The sequence below is a fragment of the Taudactylus pleione genome, unplaced genomic scaffold (assembly GCF_031769625.1).
Source record: "Taudactylus pleione unplaced genomic scaffold, aTauple2 ptg000592l, whole genome shotgun sequence".
In the NCBI taxonomy this organism is placed as follows: Eukaryota; Metazoa; Chordata; class Amphibia; order Anura; family Myobatrachidae; genus Taudactylus; species Taudactylus pleione.
The window spans coordinates 224,534-243,213 of record NW_028284994.1 but is presented as its reverse complement, the minus strand read 5'-3'; the positions used below and the strand labels follow the sequence as shown (position 1 = coordinate 243,213).

The 18,680-nt window shown below is 38.1% G+C and overlaps 1 protein-coding gene across 1 annotated transcript in view; it reads left to right on the top strand.

The window, feature by feature from the left end:
* The window catches only part of LOC148481189 (vomeronasal type-2 receptor 26-like), a 158,195-nt gene that overhangs the window by 118,767 nt on the left and 20,748 nt on the right, over positions 1 to 18,680 (top strand). The window contains exon 4 of the mRNA XM_088453808.1: positions 17,494 to 17,611. Coding sequence (XP_088309934.1) covers positions 17,494 to 17,611 — 118 coding nt within the window. The remainder of the gene's footprint in view (positions 1 to 17,493; positions 17,612 to 18,680) is intronic.

Here is an 18,680-nt window from a genome sequence, read left to right as displayed (position 1 = left end):
AAATCACACAGTAGTGGCACTTAGACATGACCATCTGTAGGTTACCCATCAAAGGTGACCATCGATGGTACTATAGGTGGATAATATCATTGGTGGATAATGTTTTATGAAACCATCAGCTTTTAAACCATTGATGGTTTCATCCAACAATGGTCATACCTGTTTTAATACTGGATGTGCAATGGGATGAGCAAAACTAGTTAACATTGGGTGGCAACCATAAAAGGTTTTAAAAATGCTGATGGTTGATGGCAATGCCTACATCATTTGGCTCTGTGTCATTGATGGTGGTAATAATTGCTTTACTGCCTTACATTGCAAAATCACCAAACATTGGTGGTTAACAATTAATGTCACATTATATCACACAGTGGTCCTGATTCAGAGCCGGACGCTCTGACCAGAGCGCTTGCTTTGAATCAGGGCCCACCTCCATTAATATGGAGCGTCCTCCTGGACGCTCGTATAGCTGTGGGTCACCACCCACAGCATATACGAGCATGCAAAATGATGGTCACGATGGTCTTGACCATCGCGACCATCGGAACTGCGAGTAAAAGCCTGCGGTTGGGTTTCTCAACCGCAAGGCCAGGAGTAATTTTGGCTCTATCAGAGCCAAAATCACTCCCACTGACATCACTAGTGATGTCAGTGGGGCCGGCTTCAGATGTTATGCGTTCCCTTGGGAACGCCTCCGTCTGGCAGGCATGCCCACCAAAGGGGTGTGCTGTCAGTCACCATCGACAGCATGCCCCCTTTGATGAGACACTCCAAGCGAAGGAAAGTCCTTCACTCGTCGGGTCTCACGCATGCGCACGACGGATCTCCCTCCATCGTGCACATGTGCAGTGGGGAACATCGACCCACTTGCGAGCGTACTGCCGCTCGAAAGTGGGTCTGAGTGACCCCCTGTATTCATGTAACTGTACAGCCATGGCCAAAAGTTTTGAGAATGTTTCAACAAAGTTTGCTGCTTTGGTTTTTATGATGGCAATTTGCAAATACTCCAAAATGTCATGATGAGTTATCAGATGAATTGCAATTAATTGCAAAGTTCCTCTTTGCCATGGTAATGAACTTAGGGCCTGATTCAGACCTGCTTGCAAGCGTTTGATCGCTCGCGAGCAGGTTGATGGTGTGCTCTGTGCACATACAGCGGCTGCACTGCTCGTGCGCAAGCCCCGGAGTGAGAGAGAAATTATCTTGCTCCATGGCTCACTACAAAAGGGGTAGCTGTCGATGTTGATCGACAGCTTGCCCTGTTTTGTAGGCATGGCAGGGGGGTGGCTTCACAAATGGAGGTGTTCCCAATGCGAATGCCTGCCATTTGTGGGTGGCCCCACTGACATCACCAGTGATGTCAGTGGGAGAGCTTCCAGCTCATTAGACCCAGAAGCTCTCTGGGGCTTGCAGCCACAAGACCCTACCACAAGGGTCTCATCGCAAGCCCCGATGGTCACGATGGTCTTGACCATCACGACCATCATTCTGGCCACTCGCAATAGCTGTGGGTGGTCACCAACAGCTATGTGAGCGGCCAGGAGGCCGCTCAAAAAAAAATGCCCTGATTCAGAGCGAGCACTCTTTCAGAGTGTCCGGCTGTGAATCAGGGCCTTAATTCCAAAAACAAAATTTTCACTGCATTTTAACCCTTCCACAAAAGGACCAGCTGACATCATGTCAGTGATTCTCTCGTTAACACATGTGATGAGGACAAGGCTAGAGATCACTCTGTAATGATGATTAAGTTAGAATAGCAAACTGGAAGCTTTGAAAAGAGGAAGGCGCTTGAAATCATTGTTCTTCCTCTGTTAACCATGGTTACCTGCATGGAAACATGTGCAGTCATCATTGCTTTGCACAAAAAGGGCTTCACAGCCAAGGATGTTGCTGCTAGTAAGATTGAACCTAAATCAAACATTTAGCGGATCATCAAGAACTTCAAGGAAAGAGGTTCAATAGTTGTGAAGAAGGCTTGAGGGTGCCCAAGAACATTCAGCAAGCACCAGAACCATCTCCTAAAGTTTATTCATCTGTGGGATCGGGGCACCACCAGTGCAAAGCTTGCTTAGGAATGGCAGTAGGCAGGTGTGAGTGCATCTGCACGCACAGGTAGGTAAAGACTTTTGAAGGTTGGCCTGGTGGGAAGGGCAGCTAAGAAGCCAAATCTCTCCAGAAAAAACATCAAAGACAGGCAAAAGGTACAGGGGTTGGACTGCTAAGGACTGGGACAAAGTTATTTTCTCTGATGAATCCCCTTTCAGATTGTTTGGGGAATCTTGAAAAATGCTTGTCTGGAGAAGGAAGGATGAGCACTACCATCAGTCCAGTGTCATGCCAACAGTAAAGCAACTTGATACCATTCATGTGTGGGGTAGATTCTTAACCAAGGCAGTGGGCTCACTTACAAATTTACCTAAGAAGACAGCCATAAATAAAGAATGGTACCAAAACATCCTACAAGAGCAACTCCTCCCAACCATCCATGAACAGCTTTGTGATGAACAATGCCTTTTCTAGCATGATAGAGTATCTAGTCATAAGGAAAAAGGGATAACCAACTGGCTCAGGGAACAAAACATAAAATTTGGGATACATGGCCAGGAAACTCCCCAGACTTAAATCCAATTGAGAACTTGTGGTCAATCCTCAAGAGTCAGGTGGACAAACAAAAACCCACAAATTATCACAAACTCCAAGCATTGATTAAGCAAGAATGGGTGGCCATCAGTCAGTATGTGGCCCAGAAGTTGATTGACATCATGCCAGGGCGAATTGCAGAGGTCTTGAAAAGAAGGGTCAACACTGCAAATATTGACTCTTTGCATAAACCTAATGTAATTGTCAATAAAAGGCTTTGAGACTTATGAAATGCCTATAATTTTACTTCAGTATACCACAGAAACATTTGACAATAAGGTCTAAAACACTGAAGCAGCAATCTTTGTGAAAAATAATAGTTGTTTCATTCTCAAAACTTTTGGCCATGGCTGTACAGTTTGTCACACAAAGCCCATTCACGTTATTTCACACATTAATGGTGCTATGGAGGATCCTGATTGCCAATAATTAACTGCTATAACTGTACAGTAATACTGTACTTAATATGCACAAGGCAGTGCTTGAGCCTCTGCAGCCATGGGGCATCCCTTCTCACCAAATCACTTCAGCTTCACTGGAGAAAGAGAATAATTTATCCCAGCCTACTTGGGTCAGGACATCGCATTGGACATTTATAAAAGCCCAATGCTTCTCAATATTCCTCCACAGTAGGATTTGGAGCTCCCTCCATGAGGATGGCCAATGCTTCATAGCCATTTTTATATAGTATAAACAGAGCAGTACATAGGGTGCAGGTCATAAGACACTCGATAATGATACATCTGAGCAAATGCATGTGCAGGCCATGTTTTACTTAGTGTGTGTGTGTGTGTGTGTGTGAATTTCAGTGTATTAATGCTGCTAGGTAGTCAATTTATAACCTCGTCCTGTCCTGTAACTTGTAGTTGAGTGATGGTATCATACTTTTCATAGTGTTTAAACCACACTACTAATTTCTAAAGCATGAAATATTTGTGCAAGTGCAGTACGGCATTGCAGAACTTGACACAAGTTTGCTGCAGAAGATGCACAGTCAGTTTGTAATCCAAAGATTCCTCTTTCTTGGCTGAGACTTTTAGTTCATTGATGGTTTTATTCACTGCTGCTCATACCCCACTACTAATGTCTAAGACATGCCAACACTGTGTGAGAGGCACACACTACTTTCTACTCTGCCGCAGTGATCAGCACTTACTGCTATATACCAATTAGTGACATGTTGTAAAAACTCCAAGCAGCACAGCAGTGCTGCATTGCTGCACGTGTGCAGCATAAAATGCACAGTAAGTTTGTAATTCAAAAATATCTCTTCCTGGGCTGAGACTTGTCTGCCTGTGGCTGCTGCACTGTGGTGGTGAGATGAGGGTTTGCCGACAGACTCCAGTTCCATCTGCATGTACTGTTGTGCAGTGTTTGTGTTGACTGACTGGATTGATTCACTCCAGGTTCAACCTATTTCACCGGCATAAGGCTTCTTTATGATCGTAGATAATTAATCCTCAGCTCTCCTCTTTTTGCACTGCTCTCCTTTATTGCATCACTTCTGCCCTTTTTAGGTTTACTTATGGACTTAATTTCACCCTTTGAATAACACTTTATCTTGGGGACATAACACACATAACAATTAAACATTCAGATTTTTAAATAGGGGATTATTGTATTGTGATATTACTTTCAGGTTTGAAGGTAGGTAAATAATAAATAATAAATTATAATGTAGAATTTATGACGTCGTATTCAGAAAATTATTGTAATAAATGATTTATAATTATTTGAACTTATTTAAACTTATTTTAAAAAGAGAGCTAAATTAAAATCTTTATTCAATTCAATCTTTATTTATTTCTTTGGTGAAAGGGTTTTTAAAATAAAAATACTTTTTTAAGATGTTATCCAGATTGCAAGTTACATTTATTTTCTTCAGTCCTATAATCTGTAAACCCCTAGGGTCACAGTTATGTTGTTCCAGACAGATTTCTATGCTTATATATTTTTATTCTGAATGTTACAAAGGTGTTCTTGTATTCTAACATGTAGCTTCCTTTTAGTCTTCCCCATGTACTGTAAACCACAAGGGCAACTTAGGAGATATATTACACATGTGGACTGGCAACTTATTATTTCTTCAATTTCATACTCCTTCTTGTTAGTTTATGATATAACTTGTTTAACTGTTTGTATGGTATTATTCTATGTATTCTTACAGGCTATACACATGCCACATAGTGAAAAGCCTTTAATCTGTCTTCCAATTTATTATTGCTTTATTCTCCCTTAAATTGCTCTTTATTAAAGATGATTTTATCATAGGTGCTCGTCTGTATACCACTCATGGGAATTTTGGTAGTATTTCCATCTTCATCCACCAAGAGGATTTGCCAGTGTCTTTTTAGGTGTTTTTCCAAAATCTTACTCTGAGCTGAATAGTCGGCTATAAACAAGGGGTATTTGGGGTCTTTGGTGTTCATTTCTTTATATGTTAGGTAAATTCTCCTAATATTCTCCACTTTTAGTTTCTCTTTTTCTAGAAAGCTCTCTTCATATTCTTTTTCCAACAAAGTTTCTTAATAATATATCTGATTGTCTTTTAAAATGATTCATCCTGGAACAATTTATTTTTACACATCTCAATTGTCCTACTGGGATATTTGCCAATCAAGTCCATAAGTAAAGCTAAAAAGGAGGAAGTGATGCAAGGAAGAAGAGTAGTGTAAATAGAGATAAACTGAGGATTGACTATCCACGATCCTGAAGAAACCTTACCCAGATGAAACACATTGATTGTGGAGAGAATACCATCAGTCATCACAGAACATTGCATAGCAGTGCATGCACACAGAATGGGAGTCTGCTGGCAGACCCTCATCTCACCACCACAGTTCAGCAGCCACAGATAGAGCACTAAGACCATTAGGATATCCACCCCACAAAGTCACTGGAGGAAGGTAGGATTACCACCTCATATATTTAAATTTATACTTGACTTTGAAAAAGGTGTAACACACTATTACTTATTTACATCTTAATCAGCTGATACATAGAGATAATTATACGGCCAACCTTGCCTGTGAGCCACAGTAATAGGACACAGTGACTGAACTATCATACTGAACCATGTACTTTGAAATTTAAGGTACTTTGTTCAATTCAAATTGAATAGGTAGTACGATCCAACTCACACCCCCTATTTAGGAGTATGAGGACCAAAAGGGTGAATATTAACTTAATGTTGTATCATTCTCAATCTAATAGCATTAGCAATAACACAGTGTTTCAGTATATTCAGAACATAGACAACGGCTGCAGAGAGCCTGCAGCCATTTCACCATTCAGGATTTGTCAAGGCTGTTAGATTAAGATTGATACATCTGTTACACTGTATACCTGGTGACTTTTTAGCTGCCACCAAATAAATTGATGAGAAGACACCAACAGCTTTGGCACTGGACAGAGTAATGTAAAAGCATACGAGTAATGCCGGTGCAGCAGCCACTAGTAGAAATATTAGCACTGCTAAAAGAGGCTAAAATTGGCCACATATATTAATATAATCTGTCCAACCAGCCAACTAGTTGATTGGTTGGAATGAAAATCTGGTAACATTTGGGAGTAAATGATGATCAGCAATTTGCTCTTAAATGCTAGAAAACAAATGAAAATGACGTCAGACAAGTTTGTTAAATGTTTGATCTAAACAATTAGTTCAAACAACAGTTTTTGTCCATTTTCTGCCATTTGGGAGCAAATTGCAGATTGTCATTTGCTTTTATAGTTTACTAGATTTTTATTCCAAGCAATCCACTAGTTGGCAAGTTGGACAGATAATCTTTAGATGTGTGGCCAGCTTTAGGGGGATTATTGGTGCTGTAAGTGGCGAGAAATCCATGGAAGGAGCAGCCTGTCATAAAACACTGATAACAACATGCTAGGATCAAAAATCAGCATCTAATTTACACTGCAGATGTAGCCCTAACCTGCCACAACCTAATTGGTAATTAATGTAAGAACAGATATTAAGAATATATATTACAGATAGGTCCACATACACCTTTCCTAAAATCTAGCCAAATGCCAAAATGTGCCATGCATTTGAATGCACAACTTAGCCACGTCTTGTGATATTTCTTAAATTTGCTACTTTATTCTCCTACTTTGTATGGATACTTTTGAGAATAAAAAATGGGATTTATCCAACTGCTACTCATCATGGAGCCTCTTAGCCATGGTGGCATCTAGTGGCAAATGAAGCAAAAAAGCAAATGTGTATGAGGACACATCTGTAATTCATACAGATTTGTAACTGTGTGGAATATTATATGAATCCTCATTAACAGGACATACTGTAAATACAGTAAAAAAGTATGTGGTTAATAAAGAATATTATAAGAATAATGAAATCACAAAGGTCATAGTGCCTAATTTTGTTACCAAGGTGGAACTGATTGGATACATTTAATCAGGAGATATAAGTGACACATAAAGCAAAACTGTTACCAGTTGGAATATAATACTGCATTAGCAAAGATAGGCTACATATAGAGTTATAGCAGAACCATAATGATTAGCCCACTAACCACTTGCCTGACATTGGCATAACAGTTACTGTATGCTCACACCAGGCTTATCTTGAACTAACATGTTTATCATGGAGATGACCAGTCAGAAATGCCCACTACTTGGCTCCTGGAAAGTAATCTTCCCACAGCCCCTATGTTAGAGGAACCTGCTGATCCCTATATACCTGTGACTTCCCTTCCTAGATGTCCCAATTACTGCTGGCCACAGTGATCAGGCACCCAGCTGGACCCCCCCCCTGTGCATGGCTGTGTCCCAATCACTGTGGCCAGCTGTGATTGGGCAGACTACATGACCCCTCTCCTGGCACGGCTGCCTGCTCTATCTTGGTGGCACCCCCACTGCCTCCTCCCCCTAGTGCAGCTGTCATTTACCTTTGCAGCAGTCATGGCTGCTGCTCTGTCCCTGGCCCATGAAGCCGACAGCATCTCCACCTCCTCCCCCAGCATGACTGTCCTCCTGCACTGCCTCCCTCTCCCATCAGAGCCTGCCATGTGTATCTTCTTTGTCCCTGGCCCACGCATATGACTGAATCCCCTCCTCTCCATGGTGTGTGTGGATATATATATATATATATATATATACACATATATATATATATATATATATATATATATATATTTGTGTCTATATCCAGGTATAGAGAGAGCACTCACTAGTCTTCTTCTTATGCCAAAAGATGAAAATGTAATACACACAACATGTCACACATAGAGAGGTCAATGTTTTGGGCCCCAGGCCCTTTATCATTATTATTATTATTATTATTATCCTTTATTTATATGGCACCACAAGTGTTCCGCAGCGCCTTACATAGTACATAGAACATAGAACTAATAGGTGAACAAGAAACAAGTAACATACAGTACATTACAGTACAGGACAAGGACACAACTTATATACATTGCTGAAATAGTTATTAAAGCACTCACAATAAGCTGCCGGGAATTGGCGGTCCCGTGTTAGGTGCCCTTATGGGGAGTAGAGAGTAGTAGAAAATGTAAAGAGAAGCACAAGAAGGAAGAGGTCCTTGCTCGTGAGAGCTTACATTCATACATGACCATAGAGTCGAAGATGCATACAAGCATGCAGTAACACAAATCACTAGTGGGTCTATATATATACCACGCATGTCATTAGTGCCACACCCCCAATCAGCAAACCAGTAAATGTGTGTGAATTTTTTAAGGGTTGAATAACACTGTCACCCTGTTTACACTCCACATATAGAGAAATACCTAATGGGGTATATCTACAGTCAGGTGCATAAATATTGGGACATTGACAGAATTTTCATATTTTGGCCTCTATGCACCACCACAATGGCTTTGAAATGAAACAAACAAGATGTGATTTACCTGCAGACTTTCAGATTTAATTTGAGGGTAATTACATCCAAATCAGGGGAACGGTGTAGGAATTACAATGGTTTCTATAGAGGCCTCAATGAAAAGAATATGTTAAATGTGTTTTTGTAGTTCTAGATTATTGTTATAGGTCCTGATAGCTTTATTACAAATATGTCTAGATGATGCTTTATTCATTTTTTTACATTATCGCTACAGGTGTATATATATATATATATATATATATATATATATATATATATATTCAGTGCTGTTCCCAGTATGTTTATTTGGTATATAACTTAGTAGCAACTTCATGTTTAGATATTTTTTTCATTTAGTCCTGGTGAGTCCATGTGACCCACATGACCACATGATTAGACTCCGCTTCTGCAGTCAAACAGTATATCCTCCCATATTAATACTACATATATATTGGGGAATATTAATAACTAGGTATGAGTAAATCCTATCTGCTAACATACTATAAAGGTATTAAAGGATTTTAGACATAAATATTTCAAGAAATAACCAAATTGAGTTCAACTGATTCATTTAAGCCCCCGGGATGAAGAGAATTAAAATTTAACATCCAAAAAAATTCCATAAACCGGGACCTTATAAGTCAACAGGGACAAGGATGACTCACAACTGGCTGACAGTGCAAAAGGTTGACACACAAATTGTCAATGTAAAAACTGGTGGACACAATTTTTTTCAACATTTTAAAGGTTAGGGTGAAGGCTAGGGTTAGGCACTTGGTGGAGGGTTAGGGTGCTGGACAGGACTGTTAGGTTTAGGCACTGTGGGAGTGTTAGAGTTAAGCCAGGCACTAGGGGAGGGTTAGGGTTAATTTAATAAAAAATGTGTCAAACATTTTTGTGTAGACCATTTGTGTGTCAACCATTTGTCCCTGTTGACATTTTGTACATGTCAATCTACTGCCTTTCAACCACCTGATGTCGACCGATTGACTGTCAGTCTTAATAATGTCAATCTTTTATACCACACCCATCTAAACAGACATTCAGAACTGTATATTGACATCAGGTCTCATAGCAGCTGCTATGGCTATACACCTAAACTTGCTTTAGGCAAACAAGATCAGTTATGTGCCTGATTAATAAGGAGCAAGAATTAATATAATCCTTAATATTGCAAGATCCCTCCTGCTCTAGGAGCATCATTACAATGCTGGGTAAGACTGGTAATTAGCCTCATTTACAATTGGAAAACCTCTTTGATTGACAATTACAATTCTAAATGCTGGAGTTTATTGTCTTTGTTATCCAACTTATACAAAATAGTAATTGGGTTGATACTAAAACATTTTCTATTGAAACATATTCAATTCATTATATGTGCACATTACCACAATTGGAAAATAACCTTTATATTTATTTTATTCAATCCCAAATGTACCAGTTTTCTATTTGTTGCTAAAATGATGGTTATTAATGAATTAAATGATTTTACATTGACTTAAATTATAACTTACTGTCTTGTTCTAAAGGCTCAGTGCTATCCATAGCTGTTTATAGATGAACATAAGTAAGTATAGCATAATATAATTAATTTTAGCAACAATAACAATTATTAATTAGTAGCAAATGTGGTAGTATAATATCACACAATGGTAATAGAGGATGATGATAAAATCAATATGAAAACAAAGCAGAAATATGTACATACCATACTACAACTAATATAAATAAACATGTAGACAGGACACAGGGATGGGAGTAGTGGGGAGGTGATAGACCAGTTAATATAGGGAGGGAGTAGAGGAGGGCAATGGAGGCTGAATATCAGAATGTAAGGTCTTTATGCAGAACTTGGTCAATCCACAGGTATAGTACAAGTAGTCTCTTGCATCCTAATAAGGGAACAGGATGGGCAGGAGAGTCTGACTTATGGTCAGATGTGTAGTCAGTGTTTGATTCTTAAAAAATGCCGGGACTACAGCTGAATTGCATTGGGTCTGACTACATTGATGCTGCACACACAACTTGGCAACATCCCACTGTTCAAGAACAACCTGCCCACCTGAGTGATGGTAATACGGCCAAAGGACAGCACCCATATCCAGAGTGGACATGATACTATAGGCAGACACTACCTCGACTACCAGGCCACGCACTACTTGTACTACACCTGCAGATCAACTATGTTCCACATAGACATCATAAACTCCAGTTATCTGCATCCTCTGGCATACTCCATCTTCCCTCCCCGCTCTAACCTGCCTCTGTCTATGTCCTCTGCACTACCCCCATCCCTGTGTTATTGCTACATGCTCATTTCTATTCGTTGTATCTGTCAAGTCTGCCATTATTAGTAGCATGTGTTAATTAGGCAATGCATATCTTGCTATTGGGACGGTACATGTGTAAACTGTAGAACAGATGTCATAAGGTGAGCTCAGGGAGGACAGAAACCTCCTATGGAGCAGAAGGAAAAAATAGATACTACAGTAGTCCTTCAAAATCATCTACTATAGAATCAGGCCTTAATTTATTTTTTTTAATCAATCAATTATAATTAATCAATTATTTAATGCACCACTTTCATCCATTTTGTGTGCTTGTTTTTTATTAGCATTTTCCACTTCTTTGCTTTTTATTATAGAAGTAATAAAATAATGATTGTTCAATCAATCAATTACTCAATCAATTTTTCTTCCACTACATACTCCACCTCTATTTCATTGACTGCTCCCAGGTCTCTGATCTAGTTCTTGATTAATAAAAACAATCTGTAGCATCATATACTTTATTTTAAATTACCATCCTGTCTGCCACTGCAGAGCCACTCATAATCAGACCTAAGATCACAAGCATGGAAAATACCTGATCCCTCAATAAATCCAAGAGTTTCATTGTGCAATACTCATATTATATTAGCTTAGCACAGACTACATCTAAATGAGGCATTTGCACCAATAATTTCTAACACATCTTAAAACCACTGACTAATAATTAAGAGAAAAAAATAATATATTATAGTAACTAAACACATTTACTTAATATCAGCTTGTGATGAAACGTTCCCTGTTACCATTAATTGATTACAATGTGTATACATTCTGGAAATCCCTATGCTAAGTAATTTATGAAGATAAAAATAATAACTATAAACAACAGCAAATTCATTCTAGCAACTCATAAGTTACAATTGTTGCCTATTTCATCCTGTGAACCAGATATTGACCAAATATCATGACATTAGGAGGAATGGGAATTTGGGTAAGAATTCCTTGGGCTAGTTATCGAGACTGGAATGTTAGTGAAACTAGATGGCCATATCATAGTACCCTTCATGCAGACTAGATGGTAGTAGCAGCATTTTGCTGTGTATATTTAAGCAGCTGTAGTTTGCAGCTATACATGGTGCAGGAATGCAGCTTCCTCAGAATAGGATATGGTATACAAGTAACAAAAAGAGGTTTGTACCAGGCAGTTTTGTAGGAATGCACTTACAGTAATAAAGCACAGTAATAGCAGGATTGCACCATGCAGTTAGCAGAATGGCATAGAATGTCACACACACATTGAAATTCTCTCTCCTCCCCATGGACAGTGGCCCAGCCTATACAATCTTGAAGGGACCTGACTGTGCACTACAGTAGCTGCTGCTAACTAACTAACTTTCACTAAGAGTCCTGCCTACACTGCCTACTCTATCAGATTTTACTTGTGAAATTTTGGCTGCTTGCGGAGAAGGACTATTATATGTGAGCCAAAATATATGAGATCCAACAAAGGGTAGATGATGTTTTGCCACATTTTGGTATCCAAGTTGGGTGTGAAAACCCGAGCCAGACTCCTACCCTATGTGAGGGTGGGTCTGGTTCTGAGAGTACCAGACCTGCTCATCTCTAGTAATAATAGTCTTTTACATTTTTAGACATGTATTTTGTGATATTTTTTGTGTTCGTTTGTAATACACTTACCTGGTGTTCTCTTCATTGTTATCATTGCTATGCTAAGTGCCCATATTCTGAGTAGTAGGCATTTTATTAAATGTAATACAGTACATCCACTGCTCAATTTGCAAGAACATCTGTAATCACTATCATCACCAATTACACCTAACTCATACTAGGTACAGGAGATCATTCTGTGTTCAGCATCCACAATGCATCAGCATAGCTGAGAATAGTGAGTAACTCTGACTACATGTTACCTGACACACCAACATAATGGTTCTCTTGCATCTATTCCCATGTCACTGCCCACTTACCACCCATAAATGCCCATTATATTATGCCCATAAATGGATGTAAAATCCAAAAAGAAATAGCTGAGAAAGGTTCCACTCTGAGTCATATACGCAAAACTTTGTATACAGCTTAGGACACATGCAGAGTATGCAGCAATTCCCTAGAATTAGCCAAATACAAAACTTTGTGCAATTCTTACTCTTAAATGTCTCTATAGGTAAAATATAGAAACGTATTTGAAAGTGGGATATCTGGGGTAATTAGCTCATTAGAAAAGTCAGTGGAGCAGTGAGTAAGTGCAGTATAAAGATCCACATGTAGTTATTTAGGTTTAAATTAAAATAAATAGTATTTTACTTATAAGCATTTCAGGAACAAAATATTAAACAACTTAGCACCTCATGCAGGTCACTACCTCACTGCTTGAACCCTGACTATATTGGGGAGCTAGTCTGCAGATATTTCACAGTCTCTTGCAGTCCCAGTCTTGTCTCTTACAGGTATAAACATGGCCTCCTGCCCATCACACACAGTTTAACTTGTGGTCCATCCTGCTAGGCTTGCAGGTCTGGACTTTGGCATTCTGGCCTGACTTCCACAAAGTCACACAAACAGCCCCTTAGATTTAAGTCCTCCCTGCCTAAATGCTTGTCTGGATACTGGCAAAGCCTGGCACCACTTGCCTCCAGGCACACTGGGCTCTGTAACTGCCTCAGTCTTCCTTGAACTGAATCTACAAGGTGAACTGACTGGTCTGCCTTGTTAGCCCTCACCAGAGCTCTTTCCTCTAGGCAACCACTAGTTGTGCTCACAATTTCTTTTTATATCCTTTGTGGGTTGGTCCTTCCAGCCCCCCACAGAATATATGGCTCACTATCACCAGTTAATATAATATTGCTGCAAAAGCAAAGTCCAGCATAACATTCCCCCCACAGATCAAGTTTCATGAACAACACTTACTGGATGACATTCTAAAATATGGGTCTTACCAACTGTAGGCGCTAATCATTTCTAAACCATATGGGAACATATGAGAGGTATTCGGTTTTAAATGAAACAAATATGACATTTATTCATCATAATAGAAAGCATGTGATAATAAAAAACACATGAAGACGTATGAAAACATGAAACATTTAACACACAAAATCATGAATGGGGGGATCCCAAAGATTATGGGTAAGGTCCAAGAATTCATGGGTTTGGGAATGATGGGCAAATGCTCAGACAAAGCAAGTAGATCCAATCAGATTTACCAGCATGTGGATTGAAGCTGGATGGGTAACTGGGATGGACAAGGGGAATGTCCAGAGTATTCCTTGGGATTGGTGATAGTATAAAAATTTTCCACAGGATGGGTAAGTATATATTCAAAGTTTCAGTAAAAAGATGAAACTTGATAACATGAAGTATTTAAGTAAAGTCGTACCAGAGGAGAGGTGGGGAGCCAGCAGGTGTTGGTTTGCAGGGATTCTGGGTGACCATGCAATGGCTCCACTGGTTTGTACCCAAATCATCCGGGGACCTTTGTTTGTTGTCCTTCTGGACCAGGAGATGACACAGGTGTAGATAGCCAATGCATTTTGAGACTTGTGCTCTCTTCCTCAAGGCTGCTGTGTACCTGTGTGTTTGCTGGCTTTTTATAGCTGCTCCAGGGTGTGGTGGGCATTTTTGGAGCTTAAAAATGCCCACTTCCGGTTTTCCAGATTGCCGAAACCGGAAGTGATGTCACGGAACCAGAAATTATGTTTTTATAAAAAATTTTTGTTTTTTTTAACAGGAAGTGTTGAAAATGCCATTTTGGGGGAGATGTCTAGCATGTGTTTTCTCTCTATAATCCACTTGGTTTCTTGAAACGGTGGCCATTTTGAAGAAGATGGTTTGAGAAGATAATTTGCGAAAAATGATTTATACTGTTGTTGTTAATCTTCTTTCTTGGTGGTGGACAATGGCCATTTTGAAGTGGTCTTATACTCCATGATGATCCTGGGACTATTTGATGAAAAATGTTGGGCAGATCTTTACTTTACTTGATGGGTGCTCTTATATTAAAACAATTGGATTATTGGTTCTCTTTTCTTGAGAGATGGTTTATCTTTATAGGTTGCTTCCACGGATGGGAGGATGATAAGAAGGGGGGTAGAAGGTGAGAAAATAGAATAATGTTTCCTCACACAAAAACATCCTGTCTATAAAAACCATTTCACTTCAAAGTCCGCATTAAGGCCTTTGGGTGCTAACGTGTGTAAGTTGAAAATGGTTTTCATTTCTGTTTGTGCCAGAATTTTTTCAACATTTCTGTAGCGCCAAGTATGTTTAATTTTTTGAGCCCTAAGAAATGCTTACTGTGATATGATGAACTTTGGTGATGAATCTGGAAATGGTCAGACAAACTATGGGTAGTTACCCCTTTTTTAATGATCCGGAGATGTTCTCCTAGTCGAACTTTGAGGGCTCTTGTTGTTCTCCCGATGTATGCTTTGTTGCACGAGCAAACAATGAGATATATTACATTCGTTGAATTGCAGGTAATGAAGTCATCAATTTTGATCTTTACATTATTGACCTCTGTTTCGATGTATTTGGAGGTGGAGCTTTTAATTTGTTTGCTACCAGTGCATATTTCACACTAATGGAATCCCTTTGTCTGAAATGGGTTTGTGGAGTTTTCTTCCAAAGCACTCTTTACCAGGTGATTTTTAAGATTAGCTGCTCTTTTGTAGATAAATTGAGGCTTGGTCGGAATAATATTTTTCAAGATGGGATCTTCTTTTAGAATATGCCAATGTTTCTTGATGATGGATTCGATCTTCCTGTGGTTTGAATCATATGTGGTGATAAATGACCATTTGAATTTATTTGATTGTACAGTTTTTGGAGATTTGGTCTTCAGAAAGTCCGTTCTTACTGTTTGTAGAACATTATTTGCAATTATTTCTAAGTCCTGTTCTTTGTAACCCTTCTTCACAAATTCTTTTTTTAGTTCATCTATCTGTGTTTTACAGACATTGTCATCACTACAATTTTTCCTGATTCTGGTGAATTGTTTTTTGGGGACGCTTTTTAGCCAGTTTTGATGGTGTTCGCTGTTTTGAGGGATATAGTTGTAGGCATCTGTTGATTTGTGGAAGGTTTTGGTGTTGATGTTATTTTCTTTGATGTATATGGATAGATCCAGGAAATGAACTCCAATCTTACTTTTGTGAAATGTTAATTGAATGTTTTGATTATTATTGTTGATCTGTATGCAAAATTGATTTAAAGTTTCTTCTGGGCCTTTCCAAACATATAGAATATCATCAATGTATTGATTCCATGTTATAAGATTATTATGGTGGCTTTCTTTTGAATAAATTTCACTCAGCTCCCAGTATGCCATGAACAAATTGGCATAACTCGGAGTGAATCTTGTGCTCATTGCGGTCCCACGTCATTGGAGGAAGAAGTTTCCATCAAAAAAGAAAAATTATTGTTCAAAATGAATCTGATTGATTCTATAATAAAATTTTTCTTTTCAGTTTTATAGTCAGTCTCGTTCAGAAAGTGGGTGATGGCCTCTTCACCTTGGTCATGTGCAATAATAATGTAGAGAGACGTGACATCAGCCATTACGAGGAACATATCTTCCTCCCAATTAGTTTGTTGAATTTTCGTGATGGTGTCCATTGTGTCTTTAAGATATGCCTTTGTTTTAATTACAAGAGGTTGTAGTAGATGGTCAATATATGCTGACAAATTTGAGGTTAGACTCCTTGTTCCTGCAATGATGGGTCTGCCAGGGGGTGCTGTTGTGCTTTTATGCACTTTTGGGAGTATGTAAATGGTTGGAGTGACTGGATCTTTAATATTGATGAATTCGTACTCTTCTTTGGAAATGGCTCCAAACTTGAGGTGTTTTTATGTGTTTTTGAAAATTGCTTTTGATGCATATGGAAGGGTCCATTTTTAATTTCTTGTATGTGGTGTTATCCAATAGTTGTCTCTAGATTTTGTTCTTATAGTCTTCCTTGTTCAGGATGACAATCCCCCCACCTTTATCTCAAGGTTTAATTACAATGCTGGTATCTTCTTTTAGAAGTTTAATGGCTTCACATTCCTTTTTATTCAGATTTTGTATATATGGTTTCTTCTTGTTGATTTTATTCAGATCTTCTATGATCAATTTTTGGAAGGTTTCAAAGAAATTGCCTTTGATGTGGGCTTGATAAAAAGTGGAGGTTTTTCTAAAAGTGTTGGTTTTGATTGTGTCTTCTGTTGTGTTTTCTGTGCTGGTCACATCATTCACTGTATTGGTTTTTTTGAGTTCAAAAAATTTTCTTAAAGAAATTTTTCTGCAATAATGGCTCTATTAGGGTTTTTAGTGTGTTAATTCTTTCTTTTGTTTCTTTTAATTTTTGCTTCCTTTCCTTGAGGATCAGGTCAATCAAAGAGAAGGAGCAGGTATCCAATATGTTCGACCATTCTTGAATAAACTCATCTGAGGCATCTGTGAAGCTTGGATGTTTCTCCAGTCTGAGGCCTTTTGGTATGATTGATTTGGTTCGATATGGATGACATTCTAGCTTTTGTTGCCAGAACTGTTAATGGAAAAGTTACAACTAAACAAATTTCCACGAAAACTACCCTGGCAATATAATATTGCTGCTAATTTTCTGGAAGATTGATTACACTGTTCCAAAGTCATCAGCATTTAAATCATTGATCAAAGCTTATTAAACCAATTTATCTTTAACTTTTTGATTTTAATAGATGCCTCAAGCTCGATGTTCTGAAGAATGTCATAATGGTTTCAGAAAAGCTCCAAAAGGAGGATATCATGCATGTTGCTATGACTGTGTGCCATGCGCAGAGGGAGAAATATCCAATGGTATTTGTATAAATGTTATTATGTTGTTCAGAAAGTAGAAATGTTTGGCAGATAATTATATGCACATAAATCTTTAGTCAATCATAAGCATCCAGCAAGTTATTGCTTTGAAGAATTATAGTATATTATAACCAATATTAATGGGTGTTCACTTAAAAAAAGACAGTGTGATTCATAGAAATGTGTGGTGTTCAACAGAGATTTTTGTAAATCTTGAATGTTAGATCACCAAGAGGCATATTTATTAACCCCTTAATGCATTAATTCAGTTACCCTTATGTATTATTTGGGTATCACATAAGATACTGTATTGGTGGTAACTGCTGTTGTCCCTCTATTTTTATCAAAATTCTCATAGAAGTCTATATGGACTGTGACATGAGCAAATGTATCCAGCTCTTAGATGCTTAGCTATTATATAGCAGCCTTTCAATATCTAAAGCTAAGGCTGAACCTAGAAGAAAAGTGATTACAAAAACAGTACAGTTGTGCACTGTACCCTTGTTTTAGTTTTGAATTTGCCAAAACCACCCTTAAGTGTTTTTATTTATGGTTTTGAATCTGCATTTCTATAAAAATGGATAAAAACAGTTAAATTCCTGTAGTTTGGGCCTGTTTTTGATCCTAAGGTAAAACTACAATATTATTGACCTCTATACAACAAGCATCCAAACTCCCAATGAGGTTGATTGATATATTAAATGATTACTTGAATGATTAATTAATTAATTGATTGATTACAGAATATAACTATAAATTAAAAAGCATTTGATAGATGAAATAAATCATTAAAAGAACAAGAATCAAAATAAGTTTGATTGATTACAGAATATATCTTTAAAAAATTATATATTGAACAAACCATTAAAAAATAAGAATGAATATGAGATTGATTCATTAGTGTTAATAATTTAACTATAAAAAAGTAAATCAGAAAAATGGAAAAGAAAAAAAAACTAAGCATTTACAATCCCAATTAGATTGATTCCTCCCTATGTAAGGAAGAACCTAGTCAAATTGAATAATTAAATATTAATTATATGATTTGATGATAATAGTATGTATCTGC